This window comes from Procambarus clarkii, chromosome 60 (assembly GCF_040958095.1).
Source record: "Procambarus clarkii isolate CNS0578487 chromosome 60, FALCON_Pclarkii_2.0, whole genome shotgun sequence".
NCBI lineage: Eukaryota > Metazoa > Arthropoda > Malacostraca > Decapoda > Cambaridae > Procambarus > Procambarus clarkii.
Genome location: NC_091209.1, coordinates 25471124 through 25485487, shown reverse-complemented (window position 1 = coordinate 25485487; position 14364 = coordinate 25471124). Strand labels below are relative to the sequence as shown.

The 14364-nt window shown below is 42.4% G+C and overlaps 1 protein-coding gene across 5 annotated transcripts in view; it reads left to right on the top strand.

Moving 5' to 3' along the window:
- Positions 1-13835, top strand: part of LOC138349678 (saccharopine dehydrogenase-like oxidoreductase) — a 372908-nt gene extending 359073 nt beyond the window's left edge. For 4 of the 5 annotated variants that reach the window (XM_069307705.1, XM_069307707.1, XM_069307708.1 and 1 more), the window contains one exon: positions 11382-13835. In XM_069307705.1, coding sequence (XP_069163806.1) covers positions 11382-11478 — 97 coding nt within the window. In that variant the 3' untranslated portion in view covers positions 11479-13835. The remainder of the gene's footprint in view (positions 1-11381) is intronic. The other variant, XM_069307706.1, reaches the window with a different exon arrangement.
- The last annotated feature ends 529 nt before the right edge of the window (positions 13836-14364 follow it).

Sequence of the window (14364 nt, the reverse complement as noted above, 5' to 3'; positions counted from 1 at the left end):
GCGGTTCTACGGCGGCGGGCTCTTATGGTATTCATTATGAGATGCTTCGCCATCTCCCTCCGAGCACGTCTCAGTATTTACTGAGTCTGTATAATCGGATCTGGGAGTCGTCGTCAGTCCCTGCGGACTGGCTCGATGCCGTTGTCCTCCCTGTTCACAAACCGGGGTCTCTGGGTACTTCCCCTAAGGACTTTCGCCCTATTGCTCTCACAAGTTGTGTCTGCAAACTCTTTGAACGTATGGTTAACGTTCGTCTGATGTGGTTCCTGGAACACTATCACCTCCTCTCCCCTTCTTAATTTGGTTTCCGCAAGTGCCGCAGCACGACAGATCTCCTGGTGAACTTGGAGGTCTATATTCGTACTGCTTTTGCTGCGAAGACCTCCGTTGTTGCCGTCCTTTTTGACCTGGAAAAGGCTTACGACACCACTTGGCATTATCATATCCTATCTCAACTTCATTCTTTTGGCCTTCGTGGTCATCTCCCTCTCTTTCTCCGCAGCTTTCTCTCTCGTCGTTCCTTTCGGGTGCGCCTTGGTACCGCTCTCTCTCCCTCTTTTCAGCAATACGAAGGTGTGCCCCAGGGTAGTGTTCTGAGCACTACTCTTTTTCTGGTTGCCCTCAATGGTCTTCTTTCCTCTCTTCCTTCTGGTGTCTTCTCCGCTCTCTATGTCGATGATCTTACCCTTTGTTGTCAGGGTGATGATTCGCCTCTCCTTCAACGCCGGCTTCAACTTGCTATTGATGCCGTGTCGTCTTGGGCCACAGATCATGGCTTCAAGTTCTCTACTTCTAAGACTTGTGCAATGACTTTTACGAGGAAACGGGTTGTTTTTCGTCCCTCTTTGTCACTTTATGGTCATCCCCTTGAATACAAAGATTCCGCGAAGCTTTTGGGGTTATTCCTTGACACTCGTTTGTCTTGGTCTCCCCATATCTCTTACCTCCGTGTTGAGTGCTCTAAGGCCCTTACCCTCCTTCGGGTCTTGTCCCATACTTCTAGGGGGGCAGATAGGCGCACTCTCCTTGCTTTACATTCCTCTCTCGTCCTGTCTAAGCTCGATTATGGTTGCCCTGCTTACTCGTCTGCTTCTCCTTCTACTTTTCGCCGTCTTGATGCTTTGCACCATACTGGGTTGCGCCTCAGTTCTGGTGCCTTTCGTTCGACTCCCATCCTTAGCTTGTATGTTGACACTGGCTTCCTGTCTCTCCGGGACCGCCGTGATCGCTACTGTCTTCGCTATCTTGCGCGGTCCTTGCAACATCCTTCCTCTCGCCTCTGTCGTGCTTTAACTTTTGCCACTCCTGCGGTTCCTGTTCCTCTTCACCACCTCCCTCTTTCTGTCCGGTTATCTCGCCTACAGGATTCTCTTTCCGTTCGTATTTCTGATGTTTCTCCTCGTGTTGTTCCTTCTTTGCCCCCGTGGAGGGTCCCTCTTCCGCGGTTTTGTACATCCTTGACCCGTATCACTAAAGCTTTTACCCCTCCTACGGTTCTAAAACGCCTTTTCCTCGAGCACTTTTCTTCTCACTCCCGCTCCGTTTCTGTCTTCACCGATGGGTCTAAGTCAGCGGACGGTGTTGGCTACTCTGTTGTTTTTCCTGATCGCACTTATGTGTCGCTTACCTCCGGAGACTAGCATCTTTACAGCGGAACTTTATGCTATTCTCTATGCTCTTCGTCTCCTGCTTTCTCGTTGTCAGTCTTCCTTTGTAGTTGTTGTTGACTCTCGTAGTGCCCTCATGGCTCTCGGGTCCTTTAATCCGGTTTATTCAGTAGTTGTCGAGATCCAGCATTGGCTGTTTCTTGTTCACAGTAAATTTAAGTCGGCTGAGTTTTGTTGGGTTCCCAGCCATATTGGTGTGTCTTTAAATGAGCGTGCGGATGCTGCCGCCAAGGAAGCTGTCCGCTCTTGTACAGGCATTCCGTATTCCGACTTTTACCCGGTTATCCATTCCTCAGTCCTTACCCGTTGGCAGGCTTCTTGGTTGTCTGTTACTTGTAACAAGCTACGTACTCTTAAATGTTGTGTTTCCTCGTGGCCGTCCTCCTTCCACCGTAACCGGCGGTGGGAAACAGCTCTGGCGAGGTTGCGTATTGGCCATACTCGCTTAACCCATGGTCACTTGATGGAGCGCCGCCCTGCTCCTTATTGTCCTAGTTGCATTGTCCCTCTTACGGTCGTGCATGTCCTTCTTGAATGTCCTGACTTCCAGGACGAGCGTGTGTCTTGCTTTCCGTCCGCCCCTCGCGGTCGCCTGTCCCTCGATAGAATTCTTGGTGACTCGGATACTTTTGATATCGTTCGCCTTATGCGTTTTTGTTCTCGTATTGGCATCCTTGGTGATATTTAGCGCCCTCTGATTATTTTGCGTATTTGATGGTGCTACATAGCCTTCCCGGTTTGGTGCCTTCTTTTGATAATTACTTACTTACTTATGTAGACAATAAACATCACTGGTGCAAGAACTGAACCCTGTGGTACTCCACTTGTGACATTTCTCCAGTCCGATACATTGCCTCTGATTACTGCCCTCATTTTTTTATCAGTCAGAAAATTTTTCATCCATGTTAGAAGCTTACCTGTTACCCCTTCCAATATTTTATAGTTTCCAGAACAACCTCTTATATGGAACTCTGTTGAAAGCCCTTTTTAGGTCCAGATAGATGCAGTCAACCCAACCATCTCTTTCCTGTAATATCTCTGTGGCTCGATCGTAGAAACTGAGTAAATTCGATACACAGGATTTTCCAGATCGAAAACCATACTGTCTGTCTGATATTATATCATTTCTTTCCAGGTGTTCTACCCATTTAGTTTTGATTAGTTTTTCTAATACTTTCACTATTACACGTGTCAATGATACAGGTCTATAATTGAGGGGTCTTCCCTGCTGCCACTTTTGTAGATTGGAACTATGGTAGCCTGTTTCCACACGTCTGCTACGATTCCTGTACACAGGGATGCCTGAAAGATCAGGTGAAGTGGAATGCTGAGCTCAGATGCACATTCTCTCAGAACCCGTGGTGAAACTCCATCTGGGCCAGCTGCTTTGTTCTTACTGAGCTCCTTTAGCATATTTTCCACTTCATCTCTAGACACCTCTATCTGCTGTATGTGTTTCTCTGGAATTTTTATTGTCTGGTTCTCTGAAGATTTCATTTTGTACAAACACACTTTGGAACTTTTCATTTATTGTTTCACACATTTCCTTTTCATTTTCCGAGAATCTGTTTCCCATTTTCAACCTCTGGATATTATCCTTTACCTGCAATTTGTTGTTTAAGAATTTGTAGAATAGGCCCGGTTCTGTTTTACATTTATCTGCTATCCCTTTTTCAAAATTTCTTTCTGCCTCTCTCCTTACTGCCGTATAGTTGTTTCTCGCATCTTTGTATCGCTGGTATGTTTGGGGGTTTGGCCTCTTCCTATACTGATTCCATTTTTGTGTCTTTTGGTCTCTGGCCCTCTCACAATTTCTGTTGAACCAATCCTGTTTTCTGGCCCTGTATCTCTGTTTTGGTATGAATGTTTATGTGCCTTCCTCATATATTTTTAAAAATTTGGCATACATTTCATTTACTTCCCTGCCTAGCAACAAGTCTGTCCAATTACACTCATTAAAAAAATTTTGAAGTTCCCCATAGTGACCTCTCCTTAAATCGAGTTTATCAACTGTTTCAATGTCCCCATTTTCTTTTAGATGATATCTTAAAGCATAATCGATGTCTAACAGGACATTATCACTCTTTCCCAAGGGAGGAAGGTACTGGATATCAAATATCTCTTCTTCTTTCCTGGTGGATACTAGATCCAGTACTGACGATACCCCTCATTCTTGTGGCCTGCTTTATGTGTTGATACAAGAATATCTCCAGAATGAGGTTCACAAATCTGCATGTCGAAAAGTCCTCCATTCTTGCTTCATAGGCCTCCCAGTCTATTGCTTTGTGTGTGTGTACTCACCTATTTGTACTCACCTATTTGTGCTTGCAGGATCGAGCATTGACTCTTGGATCCCGCTTTTCCAGCTATCGGTTGTTTACAGCAATGGCTCCTGTCCCATTTCCCTATCATACCTAGTTTTAAAAGTATGAATAGTATTTGCTTCCACAACCTGTTCCCCAAGTGCATTCCATTTTTCCACTACTCTCACGCTAAAAGAAAACTTCCTAACATCTCTGTGACTCATCTGAGTTTCCAGTTTCCACCCATGTCCCCTCGTTCTGTTATTATTACGTGTGAACATTTCATCTATTTCCACTTGGTCAATTCCCCTGAGTATTTTATATGTCCCTATCATATCTCCTCTCTCCCTTCTTTTCTCTAGTGTCGTAAGGTTCAGTTCCTTCAGACGCTCTTCATATCCCATCCCTCGTAACTCTGGGACAAGCCTCATCGCAAACCTCTGAACCTTCTCCAGTTTCTTTGTGTTTCTTCAGGTGGGGGCTCCATGATGGCGCAGCATACTCTAACACGGGTCTCACGTAGGCAGTGTAAAGCGCCCTAAAAGCCTCCTCATTTAGGTTTCTGAATGAAGTTCTAATTTTCGCCAGTGTAGAGTACGCTGCTGTCGTTATCCTATTTATATGTGCCTCAGGAGTTAGATTAGGTGTCACATCCACTCCCAGGTCTCTTTCTCGACTCGTTACAGGTAGGCTGTTCCCCTTCATTGTGTACTGTCCCTTTGGTCTCCTGTCACCTGATCCCATTTCCATAACTTTACATTTACTGGTGTTAAACTCCAGTAGCCATTTCCCTGACCATCTCTGCAACCTGTTTAAGTCCTCTTGGAGGATCCTACAATCCTCGTCTGTCACAACTCTTCTCATTAATTTTGCGTCATCCACAAACATTGACATGTATGATTCCACTCCTGTAAACATACTGTCTCCACTCGATCATCCGGACTATATGGGAAGGACCCCCAGCCGGATTATCACATTTTTCGGATAATGGTACTTTTTCACCTACGAGTCCAAAAGTGACCATTTCCAACTATTTTTATACTACAAACAACATAATTTGAATTGCCTTGCCACATACAATTATTAAATATTCAACTAGAAACCTCAACTTACCTTGTTGGTGTTCGTCTTCTTGATTGATGCCACACATCTTGAAGTTAAAAATTCTTAACAATTTACGTAACCTATACTAACACAACACTAAAATTAACACTTAAAATTACTGTACAGTTCATTAAGCTAAGTTAGTTTTGACTGCCAGCTGCTGAAGCCTCACTGGTTGAGGGCATTTGGGTTGCCTGTGAGGCCTCACTTGTTGAAGGTGCTTGCTTGCACCTCACTTGTTGAAGCACTTGCATGCCCTCACTTGTTGAAGGCGCTTGGCTTGCCTGTGACGCCTCACTTGTTAAAGGCGCTTGCTTGCGCCTCACTTGTTGAAAGCGCTTGGCTTGCCTGTGGCGCCTCACTTGTTGAAAGCGCTTGGCTTGCCTATAATGCCTCACTTGTTGAAGGAGCTTGGCTTGCCTGTGGCGCCTCACTTGTTGAAGGCGCTTGGCTGCCTGTGACGCCTCACTGTTTGAACAACACGTAACTTGTCTTTAATTGCTAGGACAATCTTCTTCCTCTTAACACTTCCAGAACGATTGATGCTGCTACCAGACATATTCTTGGCCAAAAATGTTCAAAATTACTACGAAAATTAAGAAAGTTATTTAAAAAAATATTTCACTAATGGCGCAACACTGTGAGGCCGCACTGGTTGAGGCGTATAACTGTGACTTGTCTTTAATTGTTAGGACAACTTTCTTCCTCTTAACACCTCCAGAACGATTGATGCTGCTACCAGACATAGTCTTGGCCAAAAATGTTCAAAGTTACTATGAAAATAAAAAGTTATTTAAAAAATATTTCACTAATGGCGCAGCACTGTGTATAACACGAGGGACGGACGCACATGGGTTGACCAGTGTTGGACAGGTCCACTTGGGGCAGCCATAACGCGTTATGTAGGCCGCCAGAAGGAAAAAAATTCACAATATTTTTTAAGGAAACTTCAGCCTGTGCACAATGCTTTTAGGAAACTTATTTATTTGTTATTACATAATTACTAGTAGTTATTTTATTTGTTTTTGGCTATGATTAATTGTTCTAAAATTAATGGTAATTCCTGTATCCAGGTAGTCCCTCCTGACGCACCCCTCCCACCCTCCCAACACCACCCACCCACCCCACCCCCACCTACACCATGCGCCTCGAGTCTCGGGCAGACGGGATTAATACCGTATGGCCTGCCTCATGTTTTCATATACGGACAAAGGCACGATTATCTGGGGGACTGACCGGATAGTGTAATTTCTGCAGAAAACCTGCTCTAATCCGGTCCCTGTGGCTATTTTGGCCAGATATTGTGATAACTTTATCCGTTCACGATTTTGGCCGTATAAGGGCGTTTTTCGGATGTTCAAATCCCGGATAATCGCGGGGTTACAGTATCATTTACGTAAATTAGAAAGAGGATTGGTCCCAGCACCGATCCTTGAGGTACTCCACTTGTTACTGTTCGCCAGTCCGACTTCTCGCCCCTTACCATTACCCTCTGGCTCCTTCCTGTTAGGTAGTTCTTCACCCATACTAGGGCCTTTCCGCTTACTCCTGCCTGCCTCTCAAGTTTGTATAGCAGTCTCATGTGCGGTACTGTATCAAAGGCCTTTTGGCAGTCAAGAAATATGCAGTCTGCCCAGCCTTCTCTGTCCTGCCTTATCCTTGTTACTTTGTCATAGAATTCTAAAAGGTTTGTTAGGCATGTTAGGCATGTGTTAGTTTGTTAAATGTGTGTGTGTGTGTATGTGTGTGTGTGTGTGTGTATGTGTGTGTGTGTGTGTGTGTGTGTGTAATTACCTAAGTGTAGTTACAGGATGAGAGCTACGCTCGTGGTGTCCCGTCTTCCCAGCACTCTTTGTCATATAACGCTTTGAAACTACTGACGGTCTTGGCCTCCACCACCTTCTCACTTAACTTGTTCCAACCGTCTACCACTCTATTTGCGAAGGTGAATTTTCTTATATTTCTTCGGCATCTGTGTTTAGCTAGTTTAAATCTATGACCTCTTGTTCTTGAAATTCCAGGTCTCAGGAAGTCTTCCCTGTCGATTTTATCAATTCCTGTTACTATTTTGTATGTAGTGATCATATCACCTCTTTTTCTTCTGTCTTCTAGTTTTGGCATATTTAATGCTTCTAACCTCTCCTCGTAGCTCTTGCCCTTCAGTTCTGGGAGCCACTTAGTAGCATGTCTTTGCACCTTTTCCAGTTTGTTGATGTGCTTCTTAAGATATGGGCACCACACAACAGCTGCATATTCTAGCTTTGGCCTAACAAAAGTCATGAACAATTTCTTTAGTATATCGCCATCCATGTATTTAAATGCAATTCTGAAGTTAGAAAGCATAGCATAGGCTCCTTGCACAATATTCTTTATGTGGTCCTCAGGTGATAGTTTTCTATCTAGAACCACTCCTAGATCTCTTTCTTTATCAGAATTCTTTAAAGATTTCTCACATAATATATAGGTTGTGTGGGGTCTATGTTCTCCTATTCCACATTCCATAACATGACATTTATTAACATTAAATTCCATTTGCCAAGTGGTGCTCCATATACTTATTTTGTGTGTGTGTGTGTGTGTGTGTGTGTGTGTACTCACCCAGTTGTACTCACCTAGTCGTGCTTGCAGGGGTTGAGCCGCAAGCGCGGGCTCTTTGATCCTGCCTCTCAACCGTCAATCAACTGATGTACAGATTCCTGAGCCTACTGGGCTCTATCATATCTACATTTGAAACTATGTATGGAGTCAGCCTCCACCACATCACTGCCTAATGCATTCCATCTGTTAACTACTCTGACACTGAAAAAATTCTTTCTGACGTCTCTATGGCTCATTTGGGTACTCAGTCTCCACCTGTGTCCCCTTGTTCGCGTACCACCCATGTTAAACAGTTGATCCTTATCTACCCTGTCAATTCCTCTGAGAATTTTGTAGGTAGTGATCATGTCTCCCCCTACTCTTCTGTCTTCTAGTGGCGTGAGGTGCATTTCACGCAACCTTTCCTCGAAACTCATGCCTCTTAGTTCTGGGACTAGTCTAGTGGCATATCTCTGAACTTTTTCTAGCTTCGTCTTGTGCTTGACAAGGTACGGGCTCCATGTTGGGGCCACATACCCCAGGATTGGTCTTACATATGCGGTATACAAGGTTCTGAATGATTCCTTACACAGGTTCCTGAAGGCAGTTCTGATGTTAGCCAGCCTCGCGTATGCCGCAGATGTAATTCTTTTTATGTGCACTTTAGGAAACAGGTTTGGTGTGATATCAACCCCTAGATCTTTTTCTCTGTCCATTTTATGAAGTACTTCATCTCCTATTCTGAATCCTGTTTCTGGCCTCCGGTTTCCACCTCCTAGTTTCATTACTTGCATATACTCTTGTTGAACTTTAGTAGCCATTTGTTGGACCATTCATTCAGTCTGTCTAGGTCATCTTGTAGCCTCCTACTATCTTCCTCTGATTTAACCCTTAATCTGCACAACGCACCTGCAGGCTCGCGTCTGGTTTGCACAACGCACCTCCGGGTATTTTTATTTTTCACGTTCCATTCAAAACTGGTGCGCGGTGACGCTGGTATGGTATGGGTGGGTGGGGGCCCCAGTGATCGTCCGCCATCTTAAAAAAAAATCGCAGCATGCCCTGCGGCCGTGGGGAGCCTCAGTTTCACAGAAGCAACCAAGTCTGACGCATCCTCTACGAGCTCCCGCTCCACGGTGACCCGCGGTCATGGAAAACGACTTTCTGAGGAGGAAATACGCCATATTTTGTATGATGACGGTGCTCTGGATGATGACCTAGACTATGATCCAGAGAAAGACCTTACTCAGAGATCTGATACGAGTGAGGAAGAGACGGAATTGGAAGATGTGGTGAGTGTGTGTGGTACACGTGCCTCGCCCGGCCTGCCTCGCCGCCCTGGGTCAACATCGTTATCATCACCACCATCATGTATGTCCCCAGACACTAGTAGTTTATTCAGTGATAGTACATGTGACGAATCTTTCTCGGGCTTCAGTGACATTGGCTCCGATACGAGTAGTGTGGACGACCCGAGTACGAGCAGCGGTGGTGTTATCAGGCAGGGTTTTGCTGCCTCAGCAACATGCAGGCAGCAGTGTGCCTCACAGCATGTGGACAACGACAGTGGCCCCTCAACATCATTTATTCGTGGTAGACCCACAGTACGTAAATCTGCCTCAGTGCCTAGCATACCCTCACGCAACTCCAGCAGAAGCAGCGGACGACGTAGCCGTAGTTTTGGTGCTCATGGTGGTGTTGGCCGTGGTGTTGGTGCCAACACCAAACCCCCTGGTGTACTTGAGTGGGAGGATTGCACCACATTTGTCCCTCAAATACCAACATTTGATGATAGCGATTTCAGTGTTACACCATTATTCCCATATACTGGTGGTGATATGGCAGACATGGAATATTTTCAGGCATATTTTGACAATGTATTCATGACGCATCTTGTGACTGAGACAAACAGGCTTCGCTCACAGCCTCATAGACGAAGGCATTTTACCTGCCTCACGCCTCACACGATGGAAGGACACGACAATCGACGAAATGTAAGTGTTTCTGGCACTCTGTATGATGATGAAGCACTCTGAGAAAGCTGTCATCCAGGATTATTGGAGCAAAGACAGCCTTGTTCCATCGCCCGTGTTCAACCGGTACATGTCGGTGATAGGTTTCTCTTGATTCTCAGGTGCCTGCATTTCGAGAATAATGCAAATGAGGACAGACACGACAGACTGTGGAAAGTACGGAAGATGTTCAGTGACATGAGAGGGAAGTTCAGGGATTATTTTGTACCTGGACAGAATGTGGTTATTGACGAGTCCCTTGTACTGTTCAAGGGGCAACTGGCATTCAAGTATTACATCCCATCAAAGCGGCACTGATTTGGACTGAAGTGTTTTGTGCTATGAGACTGGTATCGTCTTGGACATGACATTATATTCTAGTACAGACGTCGACATACCGGCTCAAGGTGAACACGGGTTCTCTGGCAGTGTCGTAAAAACCCTGATGGAACCGTTGCTGAACAAGGAGCATATACTGTTCACCGACAACTATTACACCAGCCCCTTGTTGACCAGATACCTCCTTGCCCACAACATCGGCATATGTGGCACTGTGAAGGGCCACAGGAAGGAAATGCCAGTGTTCGGTATAGCTATAGCCGTGGGTAAGTGCCAGCTGTGCAAGTGTGACACTACGCTGTCAGTGCAGTGGAAGGACAGACGCGAGGTGAATATGCTGACTACGATTCACACCGGTGCCATGTTGGACAGTGGGAAAGTCCACTTTCAGACACGCAACACCGTGTATAAGCCAGACTGTGTAATAGACTATAACGTGAACATGCGCCTCGTTGATAAGTGTGACATGAAGCTTGGTGGAGTGGAGTGCGTGTGCAAGTCTGTGAAGTGGACGAAAAAGTTCTTCTTCCACCTCATGGATGTTGCAGTGCTCAACTGCTTCAATATGTACCTAGTAAAATCTGGCAGGAGACCGTCTATACATACATTTAGTGCTGGTGTTGTGTCACAGCTGCTAGTAAAGTATGGCAAGGAGGGTTCTGTTGTACCGCGCGGAGTGCAAGCAATAATGCCACATGCAGCTCCAGACAGATTGAGGGGTAATAAGAACTTCGGAGTACATATGCTCGAGTATATGCCAGGCACAGCATCACAGGAGAAGGGTAAATGTGTGTGTATAGTATGCAGGAACACTACCCGCAGAGAACAAAAATGAAGATGCATCAGCACCTGGTGCGTGGAGTGCAAAGTGCCACTCTGCCCCGTTGGCTGTTTCGCAGCATATCACACACTTGCGGAGAACTGAGTGTGTTTATGGTGTGTGTATATAGTGTGTGATACTGTACAGTGTGTATATAAAGTGTAAATATAAATATATTATTCGACATTGAGATGTAAGTCTCGTCTTAATCACATACTCAGACCTTGACAAAGTACTCAGGAGAGTGCTAAAGACTTGGCGTAAATTCCTTACATAAATTTCACAAATACACAAGTGTGGGTTTTTATCCTATATTATTATTTCTAATGGAAGACATTATAATTACTTATTATTATTAATTGTATTATTATTAATATTATTATTAATAATAATAATAATATTATTATTATTATTATTATTATTATTATTATCATGATTATTATTATTGTTATTATTATTATTATTATTATTATTATTATTATTATTATTATTATCATCATTATTAAAGTGTGACACTCAAAGCCTGATTTGCTCATGCTCACTTTTTCCGTCTTTCCAGGGGTGGAGTAATGACACCAGGTGTAGCATTTACAAACACCAAGCTCATTGACCGCATTGTTGACCGTGGTATGACGTTCCAAGTAGTTGAAAAGTGAACAGGTGTTGTTCCGAAGGACAACTTCCATGTAATGAAATAGAGAAATATAAATTTTGTTTAAATATCAGCATTTATTTGTGCACAATAGGGTAAATATTATACATGAGAATTTATACTACTGCATAAGTTGTGTGGGTAGTTTATATTTACACAGTTTGCCTGGAAGGGACATCATACACCCAGGGTTTACCTGCCAGTGATATACACATACCTGGTGTTTACCTGCCAGTGATATTCACATACCTGGTGTTTACCTGCCAGTGATATTCACATACCTGAGATTTACCTGTCAGTGATGAACACACAGCTGGGGTTTACATACCAGATATATATATATATATATATATATATATATATATATATATATATATATATATATATATATATATATATATATATATATATATATATATATATATATATATATATATATGTATGTATAATATGTGTGTGTGCTGATCTTGTCCTTACTATCATGGTGGGTAGAGTAAATAGTTCCGTGATTTGGGTGTTCATGGTAGGGTGTTCTATTCTTATGTGAATTGCTTCAAGAATTTGTAATCTTCTTGCATCTTGGGTTTTGTCTATTATACAGGTATTTTGTTCAACATTTCTCTTGTTAGGGTGATGTCATGGGCTTGTCTCATGTGATTCCTGGGGGCACTGGATTGAAGATGACATGTCAAACGCCTCGTCAGCTTGGTCGACGTCATACCTATGTACTTAGATTGAAGGTTACATCCTTCGTGGGGGCAAGTGTACATGTATACAACGCTTGACTGCTGTAGAGGGTTCTCCGTCGGCTTCGGGCTATTTTTGATAAGGAGTTCGGAAGTCTTCTTGGTTTTGTAGAATATGATTAGGTCTATGTTTTGGTTAGGAGTAGTGCTTTTTACTCCTTTATTGATTATTTCTTTCATTATTCTTTCCTAAGTTTTCCTGAATTCATATATTTTTTCAAAAAAGTTTCTTATGAAATGATAGTTATCCCATTTCATTATGTATGAGTTAATTTGTTTAAATTTGAGTTAAAACTAACTTAGATATATGACTGAACCTAACCAATCCTACCTAACCTAACCTATCTTAATCTAAACTAACACATCTAAGTCAGTAATTTATGTTCTTAATATAATATAATAATAATAATTCAAATAAACTAATTGGAAACAATTTTTTGAAAATAAAGAAAATCACTTGCCCTATTAGGCAAATCGGGCCTTGCATAGTAGGCCGAGAAGTGCGTTCTGGCTACTAGGTACGACATTATATATATATAGTAAACAGAACACACTTCTCGGCCAACTATGCATGGCCTGATTTGCCTAATAGGCTGAGTGATTTTCTTTATTTTCAATAAATTGTTAACTATTGGTTTATTTTAAATATTATTATTATATTATATTAAGAACATAAATTATTGATTTAGTTATGTTAGTTTAGGTTAGGTTAGGTTAGGTAGAGTTGGTTAGGTTTGGTCATATATCTACCTTAGTTTTAACTCAAATTTAAAAAATAATAGCTCATACATAATGAAATGAATAGCTTTAGCTTTATCATTCCATAAGAAAAAAAATTGAGAAATATTGAAATTCTAGAAAACTTGGCTTATTAGGCAAATTGGACCTTGTATAGTAGGCCAAGAACTGCGTTCTGGCTAATATATATATATATATATATATATATATATATATATATATATATATATATATATTTTTTTTAATATTTATATAGGGAGTACCACCTCTGGCTGGAAGAAGGGGGACCCATAGCCTCGGAGGAAACCACACATAACGCATTGGAGGGAATGTGGGTCCCCTCCAATACAGTTTCTGTGTGCTTTTCTCCTACCACCCCCTTCCCTTTTTTTTTTTTTTTTTTTTTTCCTTTATTGTGTATTTAAAGGTTACAAAACATACAAGACAAATGCCTAAAGGTTATGGATCTCTTAAAGCTCCTCCGCTTCTGGACAGGAACCGAGGACGCAGCAAGCATTTCCCCTCTGGATCGCCACACTGAGACGCTGAAATAAAAAACTGGAAGCCCTTGGGTCTCTGGTGACGTCGATGAGCTTGGACCCCAATTCCTTGAGAAATCCCAAGGCACTCTTGCCCCAGGGGCCATATATATATATATATATATATATATATATATATATATATATATATATATATATATATATATATATATATATATATATATATATATATATATATATAATATATATAATATATATACTGGAATTTGTCAGCTAGTGGCTGACCCCAAACTGTTTAATTGGGACTTTATTATTTTAATTATTGTATTGAACTTGCCATTTAATCACTTATTAAAGGTTTTGCATATTGTCTAAAAGATTTTATTTTCCTTTTTGAGATAGACTTAAAAATTGCAGATAAGTAGTTTACTTTTTGACTATTCCAAGGGTTTGGTTAGCTTTTCTGACTGCTGCTCCTTCCTGTTGTACAACTTTTAGTGAGTGATGGATTTTGATGCCAAGGTCCTGTAGCAGGTATATTATGTCAGTAATATACTTGCTCCATACTCTCATTAGCTTATGTGCAGATAATGAGATGGGTCTGTTAATTCTACTTAGTCCACTATTTACAATTAATATCTCTAACCAAACCAGCTAGAGGATGGTCAGGTGTAGGACTGGTAATATAAGCAGTTGATAGTGAATCATCATCAGTCTGATTCCAAGATCTGCTCAGTACAGATTCTTGAGAGAGATTGCACATCTTCAACACCATCGATATTCAAGGTGCACTCGACTCGCCGACTCGCTGTCACACCATCGATATTCAGCGTGCACGCGACTCATCGTCACACCACCGATATTCAGCGTACACACCACTCAACATCACACCATCGATATTTAGCA